Raw genomic sequence first — 17,421 nt, 5'->3', positions numbered from 1 at the left:
ATCTCAAGATAAAAAGACTTAATATGCCTCATTCCCCAAAGCCATGCCATCGAAGCAAATTGGGGGAGCAGTGTGGTGTAACATGTATTAAGAAAACTTGGTGAAGAAAGGAACGTTTCACAGTTAAAAGACAGTGGGGAAGTGGGCAGCGTTTGCCAGAAAACTGAAATTAGGTCATGATAACCTACCCATCATCACTGGTGTTCAATACTAATGGCGCCAACTGATGGGACAGCGCCTTATGTAGCCTGTTGTCATAGCATCCGCCCGGCTGTCAGCACTCTTCGGGGTTTTCCATTTTTCTTTGAAAAGGCAACACACGCCCTGGCAAAGTACTATAGAACCCATTGGGGTGTTTTCATCGCATGAATTTCTTACTATCTCAGAGCTGTTTCAAGTCCTTTCAAAGGAACTCAAAAGTAAATTCAGATAAAACTATGATTCTTATGATAGCTCTGCTCTTATGGAGATCATTAACACATCAAAGAAGGCAAAGGTCAGCGTAAGGCCCGTTTGTTCTCTTAAAAATCAACATCTGTTTTCTTTTGAGGATTTGTAGCAGCTCTGATATATGTAAATAACTATAAACCAACTATATCTAATACCCTTTATAGGATGCGGTTTAAAAAGCTATCCTGAATGCTACAGAGAAGCATTTACATAAGCTAAGAACCCTGAGAGTGGAAATAAATTGAACCCACATCCATCCGCCTAAAAAAAGGGAGCGGAGAAATCCTTGCTCGCGACCATTTTGGGCAACACTACCACTCCAATGATCAGCAGGCAAAGCAAACCAGACTGCCAGCCTCTTAAATTTACATATCGTTTTCAACCCACGTTGACTTCTAATTACTTCACATACAACACATGTTCCTCCCAGCACGCACTGAGTGGTTGGAATTGCTATTCTTTGAAAGGAAATTCACCAGCACAAAGATGCCTCACAGCAGCTGAAAGTTATTTCACCATAGGACACGAGAAAACAAATCCTAGAGGGAGACTAATTGCCTTGAGCCCAGGGGAAGAAGAATCCAGAGTCCAAGTCCCGGGACGATGACTCGGGTGCATGCGGTGGCAGTGATGTCCACTCTTTCTCCCATCAAAGTGTGTTGTTTTCCCAGTGTCCACCCATTTGAGATGTCCTGTCTGCTCTTCCTGCCATACTCTGCCCTGACATGAAGGAACTCTGAGACTGCACCTCCTGCTTCTCCTTGGTCCAGCTGGCTGGTGTTTGGATAGGTAAGGTCAGTGGGAGTCACCAGCACAATTTCTGACTGTAGTCATGTCTCTCCAAGAACATGGCTCCTCTAGGGAGGCTGCTTCTTAGGAATTTTGTAAATGTGATTCCATCTTCTGCTCCTTTAGGCCTGGGGTTGAAGCAGCTTCCAGCTCTTGGGACTCACCAGGTGCCTCAGCATCTCTCATGGCTTCTGTTAACGCCACCCAAATCCTTTCACTTAAACCATCCCATTCAAATTCTGTTTGCTACCAGGCTACTGATAGACACAGGCAGGAATAATACCAAAATACCTGGCATAGAGACCAGAACAAAGAAGTTTCTCAACATATACTTAATGAACGAATGTGCTCCTGGAATGCCAGCTACCTTTGTGGGAAGCCAGCAGCGGGCGGGAGTGGCCCGGAGCTTGTGTTTCCTGTCCATCTTTCCCTTTGAATGTGAGCATCTCTTCTCCCCAACATCCCTCCGCATCCTGATGTGCACACGGCACCCCTGGTTGAGTGTTAGCCCTTTAATCTACTCAACACTCGTTCCCGTGACCACTCACCAACATGTATTTATGAAACGCTGGCGACACAGAAAGCATTTTAACAAGGTGAGGTCCAGGACATTTTGTCCTGAGGTTATTTAGGTTACCCTTGTATGTAACGTCTGTTCAAGTGGTGGAAACTGGAAGCAGTCGTGGTATTTCCAGCAAGAGACACCCAGCTGGCCAGTCTAGGTCAACACCAAGTCCCCTCATTAGGACCAAATTAGGGTCCAGGAGAGAGTATGCTGGTAAGTCCTAATGTTTAATGTTAATTGGAAAATAATTATGAATAAAGAGGAAACAGGAAAGGAAGGGGGAAAGGACAAGCAGTTAAGAGTCCATGCTTTTGAGCAGCCACCATTAATAATACAGTTTTTGATACACTGCCTTTTTATACAGCAGTCTTTGAGCTCACCCATGGCTTAAAGTAAGGTTTCAGAGAACAATACTCATTCGAGTTGTAAAGATTGGTTTTCTACCATATCTGTCTTCCCTCTTCTCTCTTTTTTCCACGCACAGTCTTTGAGCAATCTTATTTCTGGCACAAATACCTGAACATTCAAAACAGCAGGGATCTTCATCTTAGCCTTAAAGTACAACTGTTTGCTCTTATGTGTGTGGAAAAAAAAGAAAAGGAAAAATGAGGACTTTAGATTGAGACAGAGAAACTGCCTTTGGAACCTAGAATAGTGTCCCCTGACAGAGGCCACACACAGGCTTTAGGTTTCCTCCGGACTTCAGGGTTTCAAGATAATGCTAGACAGGAGCCCTTCTCCCGTGGCTCCCCATACCTGCTCACAGCTGTTCAGCTTAAAAACAAAAAAGAAAAAAAGGCAGGAGGGGAGAGGTGAGGCACAGTCATGCAAATGAGGAGCCAATTAGCAGAGAAAACAAAAGGAAAAATGCCCTCCTTGGGGTGCCAGGTGATGGCAAGGTGCTAACAGGAATTGGGTTAATTAAAAACAATTCTGCAGCAAGTTTTGAAAAGTGTTTTCAACTTCCACCAAGCCAAAGGCTAGAGAAGCGCTGGACCTGGGGACTGGGGGCACCTGCCTGGAGAGGCCCCGCCCACTGCCCAGGCCTGGACCTTACCTCGGTTGTTGACAGCACAGTGTCTTCGTCAAGGCTGAGCACCGCATCTGTGATGATGTTCTCGTAGGGCAGAAACCGGCTGCTCATCACCTGGGAAGTGGGTAGGAAGTAGGTAGGGAAAAGAGAGGTAACTTTAGAGTCTTGTTATCAGGAAAGCCTCCCCCATGCTTTCCTACCACAGTGCCACTCAAATATGAGGGGTACTATACCATCTCCTAATTGTTCAACAATTATTGGGCACTATACCAGTATCTTGCCCATCAAAGAGTGAACAAGAGATACATGTTCACATGCATATATGCGTTTATAACAGCATAACTGACAACAGCCAAATTATGGAGCCTACGTTTCAGATCACAAACATGTGGCATATACACACAATGGAATTTTTCTCAGTCATAAAGAAGAGTAAAATCCTGTCATTTGCAGGAAAATGGATGTTAGTTGAGAATGTTATGCTAATATGTTTTCTCTCGTGTGTAGAAGCTAGCAAGAAATTAGGAAACAAAAGAGACCTCAGATAAAAGAGTAGAGACTCCAGTGGAGCGATGGAGGGTGTGTAGAGGAGGGAGAAATCAGGTGTGACGAAGGAAAGAGACTAAGTAATGCTGCGTCCTTATATGACAATATCAATACCAGTCTCAAGGATATGTACAGGGAAGGAGAGGGAAGGGGTGGGATCTGAAGGGAATGCACCAAGTGTGGTGTGTATGTATATTCTCATAACTCTATACCTCAGTATGTTGTATAATTATAATACACTAATTTTTAAAAAAAGGAAAGAAAAAAAGAGGGGAGGACAAGGATAAATAAGATGCATGCCCTGTCTTTGAGGAGCTCAAGAACAGATGGTGAGTTCTAGCTCAAAGCGGAAAATGCCAGGAGACTAGAGCGCAGCAGCCAGCTGCCTGGACTAGCAGATGAAGACTTTGTGGGTGAAGTGACAGGCAAGCAGGACCTCAGTGGTCCAGGGGTCAACAGGCATGGGGTAAACGGGTGTCACAGACAGGGTCTCAGTAGATGCAGAGGGCTCAGAGAGGACTGGAGGAGGAGGATTCCAAGTGCATGGGACACACATCACTGAGGCCAGGCTACTACAGGACATGGGCCCCACTTGCAAAATCTACTATCTTACTTCTTTCAGCAAATGTTATGAAGAGCATGTAGACATCCATACGGCAGTTATACCAATCTAAGGTAGTACTAAAAGCTTTGCACAAATAATTTCATTCAAAGGAGAAGTAAACTGATTTAAAGAGAAGCTTTAAATAATACCTATGTAGCTCACAGACTTAGAAAAAATTGAATAAATGTTGGGCAACTTCATAGCGACGCATGGTGGGATGTATGTGGTATGTGTGTGGTATGGTATGTGTATGAGTGGTATGTGGGTATAGGTGTGTGTGTTTTATCTATGGGATGGCATGTGTATTTGTGTGTGTGTGTGGTACATATGTGTAGTGTGTGTATGTATGGTAAAGTGTGTGTGTGTATATGTGTGGTATGTGTATGCACGTGTGGGTATATGTGCATCATGTGTATGGGGGGTGCAAGGGGTTCTTGGAATGAGAGGATCAGGTGGGAAATGCAGGCTGAGAAGCCACCTTGCGATGGCTTCCTTTGTGTGGATTGTCCCTCACAGTAAGTAGTGGTTTTGAACATTCAGTATGTGCCAGGAAGCGTTCCAAGTCCTTTTTCTCTACTTCATCTCCTTTCATCTTTATAACGGCCTGTTTTATAGGGGAGGAAGCCGGGCACAGACAGGTTGAGTGCTTTGCCCAGAATGGACACCGACTTCATCCCAGACGCTGTGTGGGGAGCGCTGTGCTGTACCCGTCTTGGGTTTGGAAAGACCCTCCAAGTGATTGTGGGGGCAGATGTGGCAACCGCACTTCAGCACAGTCCTCTGGAAGTTATGGTAATGGTTACAACAGCCTCTCTGAGTTCGCACATGGGGACTGAGAAGATGAGACATGCTCCCATCCATTTTAAAGTGCAAAGCTGGAAATCAAGCTGCTGAATGCCAGAGACAAAGAGAAAGAAAGGGGGAACAGAGACAGCCGACCGCTGCCTCGGGCACACCCTACACCCGGGAGCACCCAGAGGGCCAGGCTGTGCTTATACAGAGAAGCAGCTGACCAGAGGCCTCGTCTCGAACTGGGGCTAGGTGCCTGCGAAGCAACCCGAGGTCTGTAGACATTAAAGAAGATCAAGGGCTGTGCTAGCCCATCTCCTGGAGGTCCCGAGATGGAGCTACAGAGCAAACGGCTGCAGGGGCTGATCCTAAACATCTGTCAACTAGGTCAGCAGTTCGCTTTTTTTAAGAAAAATATTTCTCAGGCTTTCAAAATAAAATAAAATACAAAGCCATCAGCAAGTCAGCACTCAGAAACCCCAGCCTGAAGCAATTCTCCTGATGCTGTTTACATGTCCAGCGAGAAATGCAGGAACCATTAGTTGCCAGCTTAGCGCTGTCCTGACCTTTCCCTTGTTAAGCCTACAGGGGAAAACAGCAAAGACAAGGCCTATAAATTCAGAATGGAATTCTGCAGCCAAAGCAGTGCACACACGTCAAGTTTAAGTATGAGGCGAGACAGAAGAGATTTTCTTTTTTTTTTTATTTTTGGTGGTACTGGGGTTCCTGGAAGCCCTTCTCCCTCCGGGCTACACTCCCAGACCTATTTTTATATTTTTTATTTGGAAACAGGGTCTCCTAAGCCAGCACGCGCGGCTGGCTTCGAAACTGCGCGATCCTCCTGTCTCTGCCTCCCAAGCGCGGGGATTACAAGTGTGCGCCACCATGCCCAGCGACAGAAGAGATTTTCAAAGAGACAGAAGAGATTTTCGAAGGGGGAATGTAGCACTTCTTCCCCCAGCATCTGCCCAACCACAACCACTGGTCTTATAAGATCTGTTTCTCTTTTTTCTGACCCTGCTTGGCCAACAGGTTACAAGCTCGTCACCCAGCCACTTCCAAAGCCAGTGGAGGTGTGTTCTCTCTCTCTCTCTCTCTCTCTCTCTCTCTCTCTCTCTCTCTCTCTCTCTCTCTGATGGAATCCAGAAGCATTCTACCTTCAACCTACATCCCCAGATCTATTATTAGTCTTTATTTTGAAACAGGGTCTCACTGAGTTGCAAAGGGCCTCCCTAAGTAGTAGCTAAGGCTGTCCGCGAACCTGGATCCTCCTGTCTCAGCCTCTCAAATGCTGGGATTACAAGCGTGCACCACCACGCCCGATGGAGGTTTTCTTTTAAATAATAAATCTTGGATGGATCAGCATGTGTAGAGCCAAGGTATGCACAAAGTCAATCCTGGGCAAACTGGATTTTCTGTTAGTTCACTGAACTAATACTTAGCTACCATGTAAGATCTCAACTCCTTTACAATGAACAAAAATGACCTGGAAATGGCCAACACCCAAGAATCTTATTGTCTGGTGGTGAAGATAAGAAATGTACATGAATGATTCTACAAGGCACAGGCATCTTTTTTTTGACACCTATGCGCTCACACACCTCAGTGCATTTGTATGTATAGTATCACGTTATTTGATTCTTTAGCTACCTTAGTTAGGTATTATGACTATTTCCATTTACTGAAGGAGTAATTAGGAAACAGAGATTAAGTAATTTGCCTTAAGTCACACAATAATAATTTTGATTCTACAACCCATAATACAGATCATTACATTACAATGCCTGCCAGGAGAAGAACTGACATTTATTGACATGCATATATATATATAATGGGCACTGGGCTAAGCACCTGATATATAATATCTCATTTAATCCTCAAGTAGGATTATCTGTATCACAGTTTAGGCTTCATAAAATGCAGAGTCTGAAACAAGGCTTAAGTGCAATGCTTCACCAGGAGGTGTGATCTCAGGGCACTAAGAACAAGGAAAAAGGCAGATAAACCATGTGGCCCCCTGGAGTTAATTGTCAAGTTGGAGGCTAGGACTGAAAAAAATTGCCAGGAGCCAAGATACAGACGTGGCTGGGAGAATTGGAGCTATATCCTAAGAGACAGCTGATAAAGTTCAAGAGAAAGGTATTGTTATTATCATCACCCTTTTATAAATAAAGCAATTGGGAGTTTCATCTCACGAAGACTGCAAACATAAAATCAATGAATCAGAGCATGAAAACTCAATACTGCCTACAGAAGTCAGAATGGCTCCCAGTCAGTCAGACTGCATCCTGTCTGAATATTTTAATGTATCCAAAAACCTATCTACCCAGAAGATCTCCCCTACCTACTCAGGCAAAAACAAAAAACAAAATCCAAATCTAAAAAATAAATAAAAACAAAGATTCTCAAAGTTCAAAGTTGCCTGTGTACATCTGAGCACTGTTCAGAGCTTCTGACATTGTGACTGGAATATCTGTTCCCCCAACAGTCTATTTACTGGAGTGATGGATATAAGGATTGCAGGCAGGAGAGTTTTGTATGCCAAGCCCATTGGTAAAACCACGACTATGGTGAGGGAGGGGGGAACTCACAGGGTGAGAAGGACGTTGCCAAGGGGCACATGTTCATTCTAAGCCCATTTGTCATTAAATGCTCACCAACTGCATTGCTTGACTCCAGCCCCCCAAATGCTACAACTATATTTGTTGTGCTCCCATTGTATTCCCAGCCTACTACACACTGCTCAGCACACAGTAGGCATCACAAATGGGAACTGAGTAGATAATATCCTGATCATCTTGTCCATGTGGCTTTTAGAATTCTCACTGCTTTAAGCTAAGCCATATAAAACTGTTTCTTTTCTAAAGTCCAACCATGGTTTCCAATGGTTTGACAAATATGTTGATACTTGGTATTCTGGCTCAAGGATGAGCCAGTCTCTCATGACTGGATTCCTTGGGGACTGACAGAGTTAGTCAATTTCACTAATAGAGACTAATTTTTGTCACAACGAGGAAGATCTATCTACAAGGAAGCAACAAGCAGAAACTGGAGCAATGGGGTCACTGCTGCCTGCCTAAATAAATGTCAAGGTGAAAATAGTGGTGAACAGGGGCTTAAGGATACAGGGGACTGCCAACAAACAGAAGAGTTGAGGGTGGTCAAGAGTGACAGCAAATGATAAGACATAAAGTAGAGGTGGGAAGGATACAGTACAACTCGGATAATGGTCAACAGTGTTGGCAGGGGAAGTGATGAGAGAAGGTGGGGAGGCCAGCTCGGCCCAGGTGACACACAGCCTCACACGTCAGCTTGAGAAATGGTGTCCCTGACAGGCCACAGATGATCAGAAGACTGTTCAGCTCTTGGCAGAGTAGACTTGATAACTGATGCAGGGCCAGAGAGGAGCACTAGTGAGAGTCTTTGGATGGGGACACCAAAAGAAAATGAGGGTGAATGTGTCCTTTTTAAGATAACTGAGAAAGAGCCCCTGGTCTAAAAGACTCAGCTCTCTTGGATTAATCAGCCATGCAAATCTCACGTATCACCAGCACTATCAATCCTCTCTTTATCTCAGTCATTTATGGAAAGATTATCATTGTCAGACCCTGAATCGATGGAATCCTAGTAGCAACCCTACAGGATAATGATTTATTTATTTATTTATTTTGGTACTGGAGATTAAACGTAGGGGAATTCTACCTCTGATATATACCCAGAGCCCTTTTAAATTTTTGAAAGAGGGTCTTGATAAGTTGCTGAGGCTGGCCTTGAACACACAATTCTCCTGTCTCAGCCTTCTAACTACTAGGATTATAGGCATGCATCACCATACCCAGCTGAGATATGCATTGTTATTTTACTTCTGTGAATGAGGAACTGAGGCTCTAACAACTTATGTGTATACACAAGAGCAAAAGCTACTAAAGGGTTAGTATATATCTCTTATATTATCTCTTGTATGTAGTACTGGAGATTAAACCCAGGGGCATTCTATACCCCCAGAACTTTTAAAATTTTTGTTTGGAAACTGGGTCTCACTAGGTTGCTAAGAGCCTTGCTATGTTACTGAGGCTGACCTTGAACTTGTGATCCTCCAAGAACTGGGTTCACAGGTATGTGCTACCATGCTCAGCTACAGGTTAGTATTAAAACCCATGTTTCATTCATTCAAAAGCTTATGAATGTCAAAGCTAAGACATTCTGAGACAAGTACAGTTTTAGAAAACATAATCTGGGGCCAGCAACTCTTAGAGGGCAGCAGGAAGAGTTGTGGTACAATATCCGTAGGGCCCCGTGAAGAAATAAAGATTCATGGTGGTTCCATATTAGGTCTCCTGGAGGCCTACCTTGCTTTCTCCTTCGATGACGATGACAGGCACAGCAGTGGCAGGCCAGCGGTGTTTGGCTGGTAGGGGCTTGTCACAATTCCATAGAACTATGATCTAAAAGAAACAGAGGTCATTAGATGGCTGGTTTAAGTTACTTAACATAGATCTCCAACCCAAAGGCTCTTCTCTAAGACAAAGAGAGAAAAGAGGGTTAGCTGGTGATCTCAGCAGGCAGAATGGCAGACACCAAAACTGAATTTGAAAGCGAGTCTACTCCCACACAACCCTTAGACCTTTACCACCTCAAACAACTGGAGACACGGGACAGAAAGAGCAACTGCAAAGTCTGTGTCTGGGAGCCAGAGGAAGAGAAGTAATTTCAAGGTTGCTGATGCCTTACAAAGTGGTTTCCTAAATTCTGCCATCTTCAGATGACGAGTGAGAAAACAGCTCCGATTGAGTGAAATAAAAATGTATACGAAACATCTGCCACAAGCTTGAGCTACACCAGGCAACGTGGGCGAAATAAGAGAATTCAAGATAAAACTGGGATGAGCTCATGTTTTGGGTTCCCCAGAATGGCTGCTGATTTCATGTGACTTTGTAATTCCCAATAAAGGCACTGAGTTAGAAAAAAATGTATACTTCAACATGATTTGATTCTTTCCTTGTTTGTAAACCTTCTTATATATACTAATTCACAAATTGGAAAAACCACTGTTAAGAGTACAGGAGCCATACTGCTTTGGAAAATATTGTTACCATAGATAGAATCTTCTGGTCCCAATCGTAAAATTAGTCATGGCTATGAGAGAAAAACTGATACCTCCCAATACTGAGAAGTCTGTTTCTTTTATTGATACTTAAGTGTTCTGGGTCCTTCCAGTGGCCTTTTTGATGTCACGTTATTATTATGACAAGATAATGTGTTTATATATTTGTTACAAATGTGCATGTGTGTGTGTGTGTGTGTGTGTGTGAATGAACTTTGATCAGTGCAATGTCTTTCTTTCCTTCCTTCCTTCCTTCTTTCTCTTTCTCTCTCTCTCTTCTCTTTCTTTCTGTAATTTATCCCACACCTGTGCAAATTTCATTTCAAGACACTTAAGTTGATGAAAAGAGAGAATAATGAGGCTTGAGAAATGAAGGTGGGGGTAACAGGTTATGGCACTAGGTGAGCCCCAGGAAGCCAAGTGCATAACAGGTAAGGAGTGAGGAGTCTAATCCACAGAGCTGGAAACAGCAGGTCCACTCACCTGGGCACAGTACTGAGACTTGGCTGCAGCCACAAGAAGCTTCAACACTGGCTGGGACTGAGAGACCAGGGGGGTCACCGCGTGGATGACTGCAGTGAATTTGGAGGGGGGCTTCAAACCTGGAATGGGAAGGAGAGAGGAGACTAATGGGGCACTGGAAAACAAGATGGAAAACATCACTCCTCGCTGCACCACTGCTTCGCCCTGCGGCTAATGTTCCCTTTTAGCATATTTTCCCTTCGCCTCTTATGTCCTGGCAGAACAGAAACAAGGTGAGAAGCTGCTACTTTACGGAGACCTCGAGACATTACAGATCAATGTCCACTTACAGGATCTCCCTTTGACATCCCTTCTCTCCGCTGCTGATGTTTCTTTGATCTCCCTTCAACTTTTTAGGTACCCAATGTCTACGCACACACGCATGCGTACACACACACACACACACACACACACACACACACACACACACACGCCCTGTCAAGAGCAGCTCTATTCTAGTTCCGTTTCACTTCTATCTTCGTGTGGATTTGTACCATTTCGTATTCTCTCCCAGTGCATTTGCATGTATCTGACTTTCAATTATGCAATTAAGGAGTTTTGACTGATTAAGAGTATTTCAAATACTAACTACTAAAGGGGAAAGTTAAAAAGAACAGCACCCAGTGCCTGACTATCTGCGTGTGAATCTCTGTTTTAGCACTTACACAAAGTGACTTAACCCTTTGTGTTCCTACAGCTGTGAAACAGGACTGCTAGAAACAGTACTGAATTTATAGGGTTAATGTAAGAATTGGGTTAAGTGAGTTAATGCCTATAGAGCATTCAGGACTTAGTGAATAACAAGAGCTCAGTGTGTTATCACCACCTCCATCATCACCAATAGCCACCATCACTGTTTTGGAAAGGGAGGTCTTTCTTATGCTCTAAGGATTTCCTCTCTGCATTGAGTAACTCATCTGAGACAAAAAGTATGTGATGCTGTCTTTCACCCATGGCAAGTTCTGAAACCCTAGATAGAAAAGGATGGTAAATGTGCAAGACAATGCCTGCCGCCCAAGACAGCTAAGTGAGCTGGCTTCCCTAGTGAGGCTGCCCATAAGAATTCACTGAGAAATCGGGAACAGGCTAAGTGCCTTTAAAGCCCCATTAGTTTAGACCCACTAATTTGGTACTTTATTAATTTAAATGGGATCAAGACAGTGCAGGGGGCATTTGAGTGAAACTTTGCTATTGAAGGGATAAAGTGAGAAATAGACTATACGTGTTCAAGGATTATGCAAATGTTTTGCAGAGAAAGTTATATCATCGAATTAGCACTTTAATTATATATTAGAAGGAAGGTAACCACCATGCTATTTAGATATACCTTTAAGTAAGAAGATAGATAGAACCGAAGAATTGCCTTTTATTTGTGTGTGTGGTGCTGGGGATTGAACCCAGGAGCATTCCACCTCTAAGCTACACCTGCAGCCCTATTTTTTATTCTTTATTTTGAAACAGGGTCTCATTAAGTTGTGGAGGGCCTCACTAAGTAGCTGAAGCTGGCCATGAACTTGGATCCTCCTGTTTTAGCCTCCCAAGTACTGGGATAACAAGTGTGCACCACTATGCCCGCATAGAGAAATTGCTCTTTTAACAGTAGGAAAAAGTCATGGCTTTTAGATTTTCTTGGCAATAGTTAAGAAACATCATTTACACACTTCTTGTGGGGAGCCATTAAGGTCTTCCCCTTATCTTTACTAAAAGAATACTTCTGACTGCCCTTCCGTCCAGAGTCAACAAGGTTTGGGGTCATCGAGGTTTCAAAGTAATTAAGACTCTCTCAGAACTAATGATGCTATTGTTCTGTCTAAGCTAAGATTAGGTTTGTGTTGTTTGTGTTGCACCAGGGTATTGTTTGACCTGCCCGGACTTTAAACTTTTTCCTCATCTGGGGTAACCTGAAGCTAAAAACTATAAATAGGACAAGAGAATAAACCCCATGATTGGCCAGTAGAGATATTGACCCGGGAGTAGACTGGCGATCCTTCCATGTTAGGAATAAATATTATTTGAATTAAATTCTTAGAGTTATATTATTTCATCCTCACTCCTCTCTTCAGAACCCGTACTTTAGCCGGCTGGCTCCGGCACTTCTACTGTGCTAACTCCAAGTGAAGACCACCACACACCATATGAAATTGTAAGGAGATTCTTAACTGCTACCTTTACCAGACAATGAATAAATACTAAGTATATTGCCCAGTGCAGACTGTTCACTGAATTTCATATAGTCGCTATAATAGGTCTGGTTTGGATTTAAGGGTTCTGTGTCACTCACTGGTGGGCCATGAACTTCTTTATGTTTCATCTTATCAGTTTCATGTTAAATATGCAACACTTTAAAAAGGGTGAGATTGCCGCCAGGCGTTGTGGCGCATGCTTGTAATCCCCGCGCTTGGGAGGCGGAGACAGGAGGATCGCGCAGGTTCAAAGCCAATCATGCTGGCTTAAGAGACCCTGTTTCCAAATAAAAATATAAAAAATAGGTCTGGGAGTGTAGCCTGGAGGTAGAAGGGTTTCCAGGAACCCCAGTACCACCAAAATAATAATAATTAAAAAGTGAGTTTGCTTTAGAGAACAGTGATTGCTTTAGAGAATAGCATAGAGCGGGACATCTTAAGTCTTTTTGCCTCACTGACTTGCAAGATGTTTCCTATACCAGGGTTTCTCACATTTGGAACTATGGCTGAAGGGAAATGCCCAAAATGCTGAGAAAAATTGGGGCTCCAAGGGCATAAATGTCTAAGCCAATAACAGTAGCCTTTCATAGAACTCGATGCCCCCATCCTTTTCCTTTTCTCCACTGTGCTTAGATTAAACAGTACTTGTGAGCAGACATTATATATTCTTTGACCTTTTCTTTCTAGCACCTAGCATTGCACACAAAGGGAACACAACAAGTGTTAACTGAATGAATAATTTTTTCCTCACTGTATATTCTTAGTTATTTCTTCCTTTCCCTTTCTCAGTTTTTCATGGGTATGGAAGAGGTGGGGTTGTGAAAAAATAAAATTAGAGAGAGCTCTTCTAACTCCATTTTATATATGTCAAGACTTAAATTGATAGCCAAGCTGGGTTTGGTGGTGCATGCTTGTAATCCCAGTACTTGGGAGGCTGAGACAGGAGTATCACGTAGGTTTGAAGCCAGCTTCAGCTACTAAGTGAGGTTCTCACCAACTCAGTGAGACCCTGTTTCCAAATAACATATAAAATAGGTCTGGGAGGGTAACCTGGAGGTAGAAAACCCCTGGGTTTCATCCCTAGTACCACACACACACACACACACACACACACACACACACACACACAGGTAGCAAACCCACTGTCCTGTTCAAAATGATCTGTTACATGAATTTTAAACAATAACAAAAACAACTCTACTAAATATAAAGGTAGCCGTTCAGTTGAGAAAGTTAGTGACTCTCTCCCCACATTAATCTTTCAGTGCTCTGCTGGATTTATAATTCTTGAACTTGAAATACCACTTACAACAACATGGCTCACAAAGCAATCTTTAATGCAGGGTGTTGGGAAAAGCCCACTTCAGGACAGGAGAATCCAGGGCCTTTGTTCTGGACCACATCTTGCAGGTAAGCAAAGGCAACTCTCTGTAGAGATTCACTTACCTAGATTAGCATAGTAGTAAGGAAAATCTCCCAGATAAGATGAATACTGCGGTAGTACGAACAATCCTCCAGGATGTCTGTTCCATATTAAACTGTTACGTGATATGTGCTTGAATATTCTGTCCTGAATAATCTAGAAAACAGAAGCACAGTGCGTGGTGAAGATGACACCCAATGAGATGTGGTGAGGAATCCTGTTCAATCCAAATCTGAGGGACAAGGGTGTTCACGGCACTGACTCTTCCTCCAGTTCTCCACTGATAAAAACGTCTGCAAGACAAAGAGCAGCAACAGGCAATGGAAAAGAGCAGGAGGAAGAGATGAAATATGGCTAGATAAACTTCCTAATTAAATTTCAATTTAGCTGGGCGTGGTGGTGCACGCTTGTAATCCCCGCGCTTGGGAGGCAGAGACAGGAGGTTCGCGCAGGTTCGAAGCCAGCCGTGCTGGCTTAAGAGACCCTGTTTCCAAATAAAAAAGTATAAAAATAGGTCTGGGAGTGTAGCCTGTGGGAGTGTAGCTGGAGGTAGAAGGGCTTCCAGGAACCCCAGTACCACCAAAAAATAAAATAAAATAAAATAAAATAAAATAAATAATAAATTTCAGTTTAACCACAGTCTTGTCTTCCCATAAGGAGTCCATGCTCATTTCAAAGCCAAGCATGTGGGGCAGATCATCTGTCCTTGATGTCGGGGCACCCAGCATGGATGCGGATCTCTATCAGCAAGGTGTGTTCTTGGTGCACCCAGATGTCCATGTGGACCAGCTGGAGGCCAACACAAGAGCGTACCGAAGACAAGACCCATTCTCAAGGTTGAGGTGTCGACCTGTTCCTTTAACTCAGGAGGCAGGTTTATTTGTTTGTCATATCTCATTTTTCTTTCAAATTTAATGGTGACAGCCGGGCGTGGTGGCGCACGCTTGTAATCCCTGTGCTTGGGAGGCAGAGACAGGAGGATCGCGCAGGTTCGAAGCCAGCCACACGCGCTGGCTTAGGAGATCCTGTTTCCAAATAAAAATAGGTCTGGGAGTGTAGCCTGGAGGTAGAAGGGCTTCCAGGAACCCTAGTACCACAAAAAAGAAAGAAAGAAAGAAAGAAAGAAAGAAAGAAAGAAAGAAAGAAAGAAAGAAAGAAAGAGAAGAAAGAATTCAATGGTGAGACTCTGGATAGTGGTTAGCTAAAGTTTTTCTCTACCTCAGCCTCTAAAAGTAGTGAGTTAACAATTGCTCAAGACATCCTATGTAATGGGACAAGAACCATGGCATATGAAGACTAATAATAGTCAAACTAGTTCATTAGTTTCTTTGGACTTGGGGACCTTGCAGATCATTAAATTCCGCATTCAGAGTCAAGCAGTCTCCCATCCCAAATCATTTGTCAGTTGAATGTGATTAGTCCACTTCAGGGCTTTCTCTAGGTGACTTTCAAACTCTGGTAATTATACCATCCGCTCATTAATATATGATCTGGCAAACAATTAACTTGGTACAGAATTTCATGATTCCAGTAAATTATATTTTTGTACTTAAAATTCCTAGGGGTTAGGGGTACAATTTAGTGGTAGAATGTATGCTTATCATGCATGAGGTCCTGGGTTCAATTCCTGGCACCAAAAATAAATAAATAAATAAATAAATAAAATAAATAAATAAATAAATAAATAAATAAATAAATAAAAAACCCTATGTAAATCTTAGAAGATTTGAAGACCTAAATCACCAATTTCTGGGTCCCCATTTGGTGCAATGTGATTTTAAGTACAAACGGTCTTAAACAGAGTCTTTCTATTTGCCAGGTTATTAACACGCTTATCTCATCCCACCTGGTAACTCTACAAGAAATAAAGTGAGCTACATTTATCTCTTCACACCTTATTTATTTTCCTAATGAGAGAAAAAAAGGCAGTGAGGAAATTTAGAGGAGGGCCAACAGCACAGTTTAATAATTTCTATATTTTATCTTTTGTTGAAATGGCTAAATTTATTTATTTTTTTATTTTCATGTGGAGTATATTGAAAATGGCATATATTCAGACTATGCTTGGTACCCTCCCCCCTCCCAACAATGAGTGTCCAGGTTAACCATGCTATATTTAAATTTCTACACAAATTCGGATGTAGCTCCTTCATTAATCAACCTCAGCCTTCTTCCTCTCCTCTCCTTCCATTTTGAAATTGCTCAATTTAAACGGCTGGGAGAGGATTCCGTTGGTGGTGATTTAGAGACCTAGTTAAAATACCGACACTCTCAATAGCACAAGATGGATAAGAAGGATGTGATACAATGCTGTTGTCTAGGTATTAATATAAGAAGATTGTCAGCCGGGCATGATGGTGCATGGTTATAATCACCATACTTGGGAAGCTGAGAAAGAAGAATCACAGGTCCGTGGCTAGCCTCAGCAACTTAGCAAGGCCCTTAGCAACTTAGCGAGATCCTGTTCCCAAAGAAATAAAAAAATAATATAGGGCTAGGAATGTAGCACAGAGGTAGAATGCCCCTGAGTTCAATTCCCGATAAACTCTCTCTCTCTCTCTCAATCCCTCTCTTTCTCTCCCTCTCCCTCCCTCCCTCTCTCTCCCCCTTGCTCCCTCTCCATCCTTCCCTCCTTCTCTCTTTCTAAAACAAGAATTTCATGGTTGCAAAGCTTTTTCACAAGGCCAGCAATTTCACTTTGTACCACATTTATTACAGTTCTTTATTATTTAAAGTTTCCACATCTACTATCTATTTATTTCCTTTCATAGGTTTTCATTTAAATCCTGCCTTCTTTAGCTTTCCAAATTTATGTTCCTTCTAGCATGTGGCCACTTAAATGAGCATGGGTACCAAGACAGAATAAACTGGCAATATAGACAGTCATGTAAATCCAACCTACACATAGATGACACAAAATTCTAGTATCACAAGGTGTCAGTATTTACTTTATGTCTTCGCATGGCACACTTCTTACCATCACAGAATATCTTTTTGGTCCAGTATCATGACATTATATTTTAGAATTCCAGGACATGGTAATCAATTATAGGGCTCTTTTGAAATAAGCATTTTATGTTCTCTTCAAATGGATCTTAACAAAAAGATATCAGTGCATGTATGAGAGCAATAGTAAATGTTGAACTTAACCTTGGCCAGGCAATTTGCATCTTTATGTCTCACACTTTTGCCACTGGTAATAAAACAAAAAAGTACCACATTAATTATAACAACCTCTCAGTATTTAAGAATAGCTGCCTCAGTTGTCTTACTAAAAGAAATTTTCATTCCTGCGTTCATTTTCTAGGTATAGTTTTTTTTCCATTTTCACACAGCTATAATAGATATTATCTGCAATAGATATTTTCTCAGTGTATTCATTTATTTATTCATCCTAAATGATCAACAAGAGG

At 42.5% G+C, this 17,421-nt stretch overlaps 1 protein-coding gene across 1 annotated transcript in view; it reads right to left on the bottom strand.

The window, feature by feature from the left end:
- The window catches only part of EXT1 (exostosin glycosyltransferase 1), a gene marked incomplete at both ends in the record, with an annotated part of 303,747 nt that overhangs the window by 11,102 nt on the left and 275,224 nt on the right, over window positions 1-17,421 (bottom strand). Inside the window, 4 exons of the mRNA XM_080695298.1 lie at window positions 2,862-2,951; window positions 9,126-9,221; window positions 10,364-10,482; window positions 14,032-14,164. Coding sequence (XP_080551424.1) covers window positions 2,862-2,951; window positions 9,126-9,221; window positions 10,364-10,482; window positions 14,032-14,164 — 438 coding nt within the window. The remainder of the gene's footprint in view (window positions 1-2,861; window positions 2,952-9,125; window positions 9,222-10,363; window positions 10,483-14,031; window positions 14,165-17,421) is intronic.

The sequence above is a fragment of the Muscardinus avellanarius genome (assembly GCF_963383645.1).
Source record: "Muscardinus avellanarius genome assembly, chromosome: 4".
NCBI lineage: Eukaryota > Metazoa > Chordata > Mammalia > Rodentia > Gliridae > Muscardinus > Muscardinus avellanarius.
The sequence above is the reverse complement of the archived record's forward strand: the minus strand, read 5'-3'. Positions and strand labels throughout refer to the sequence as shown.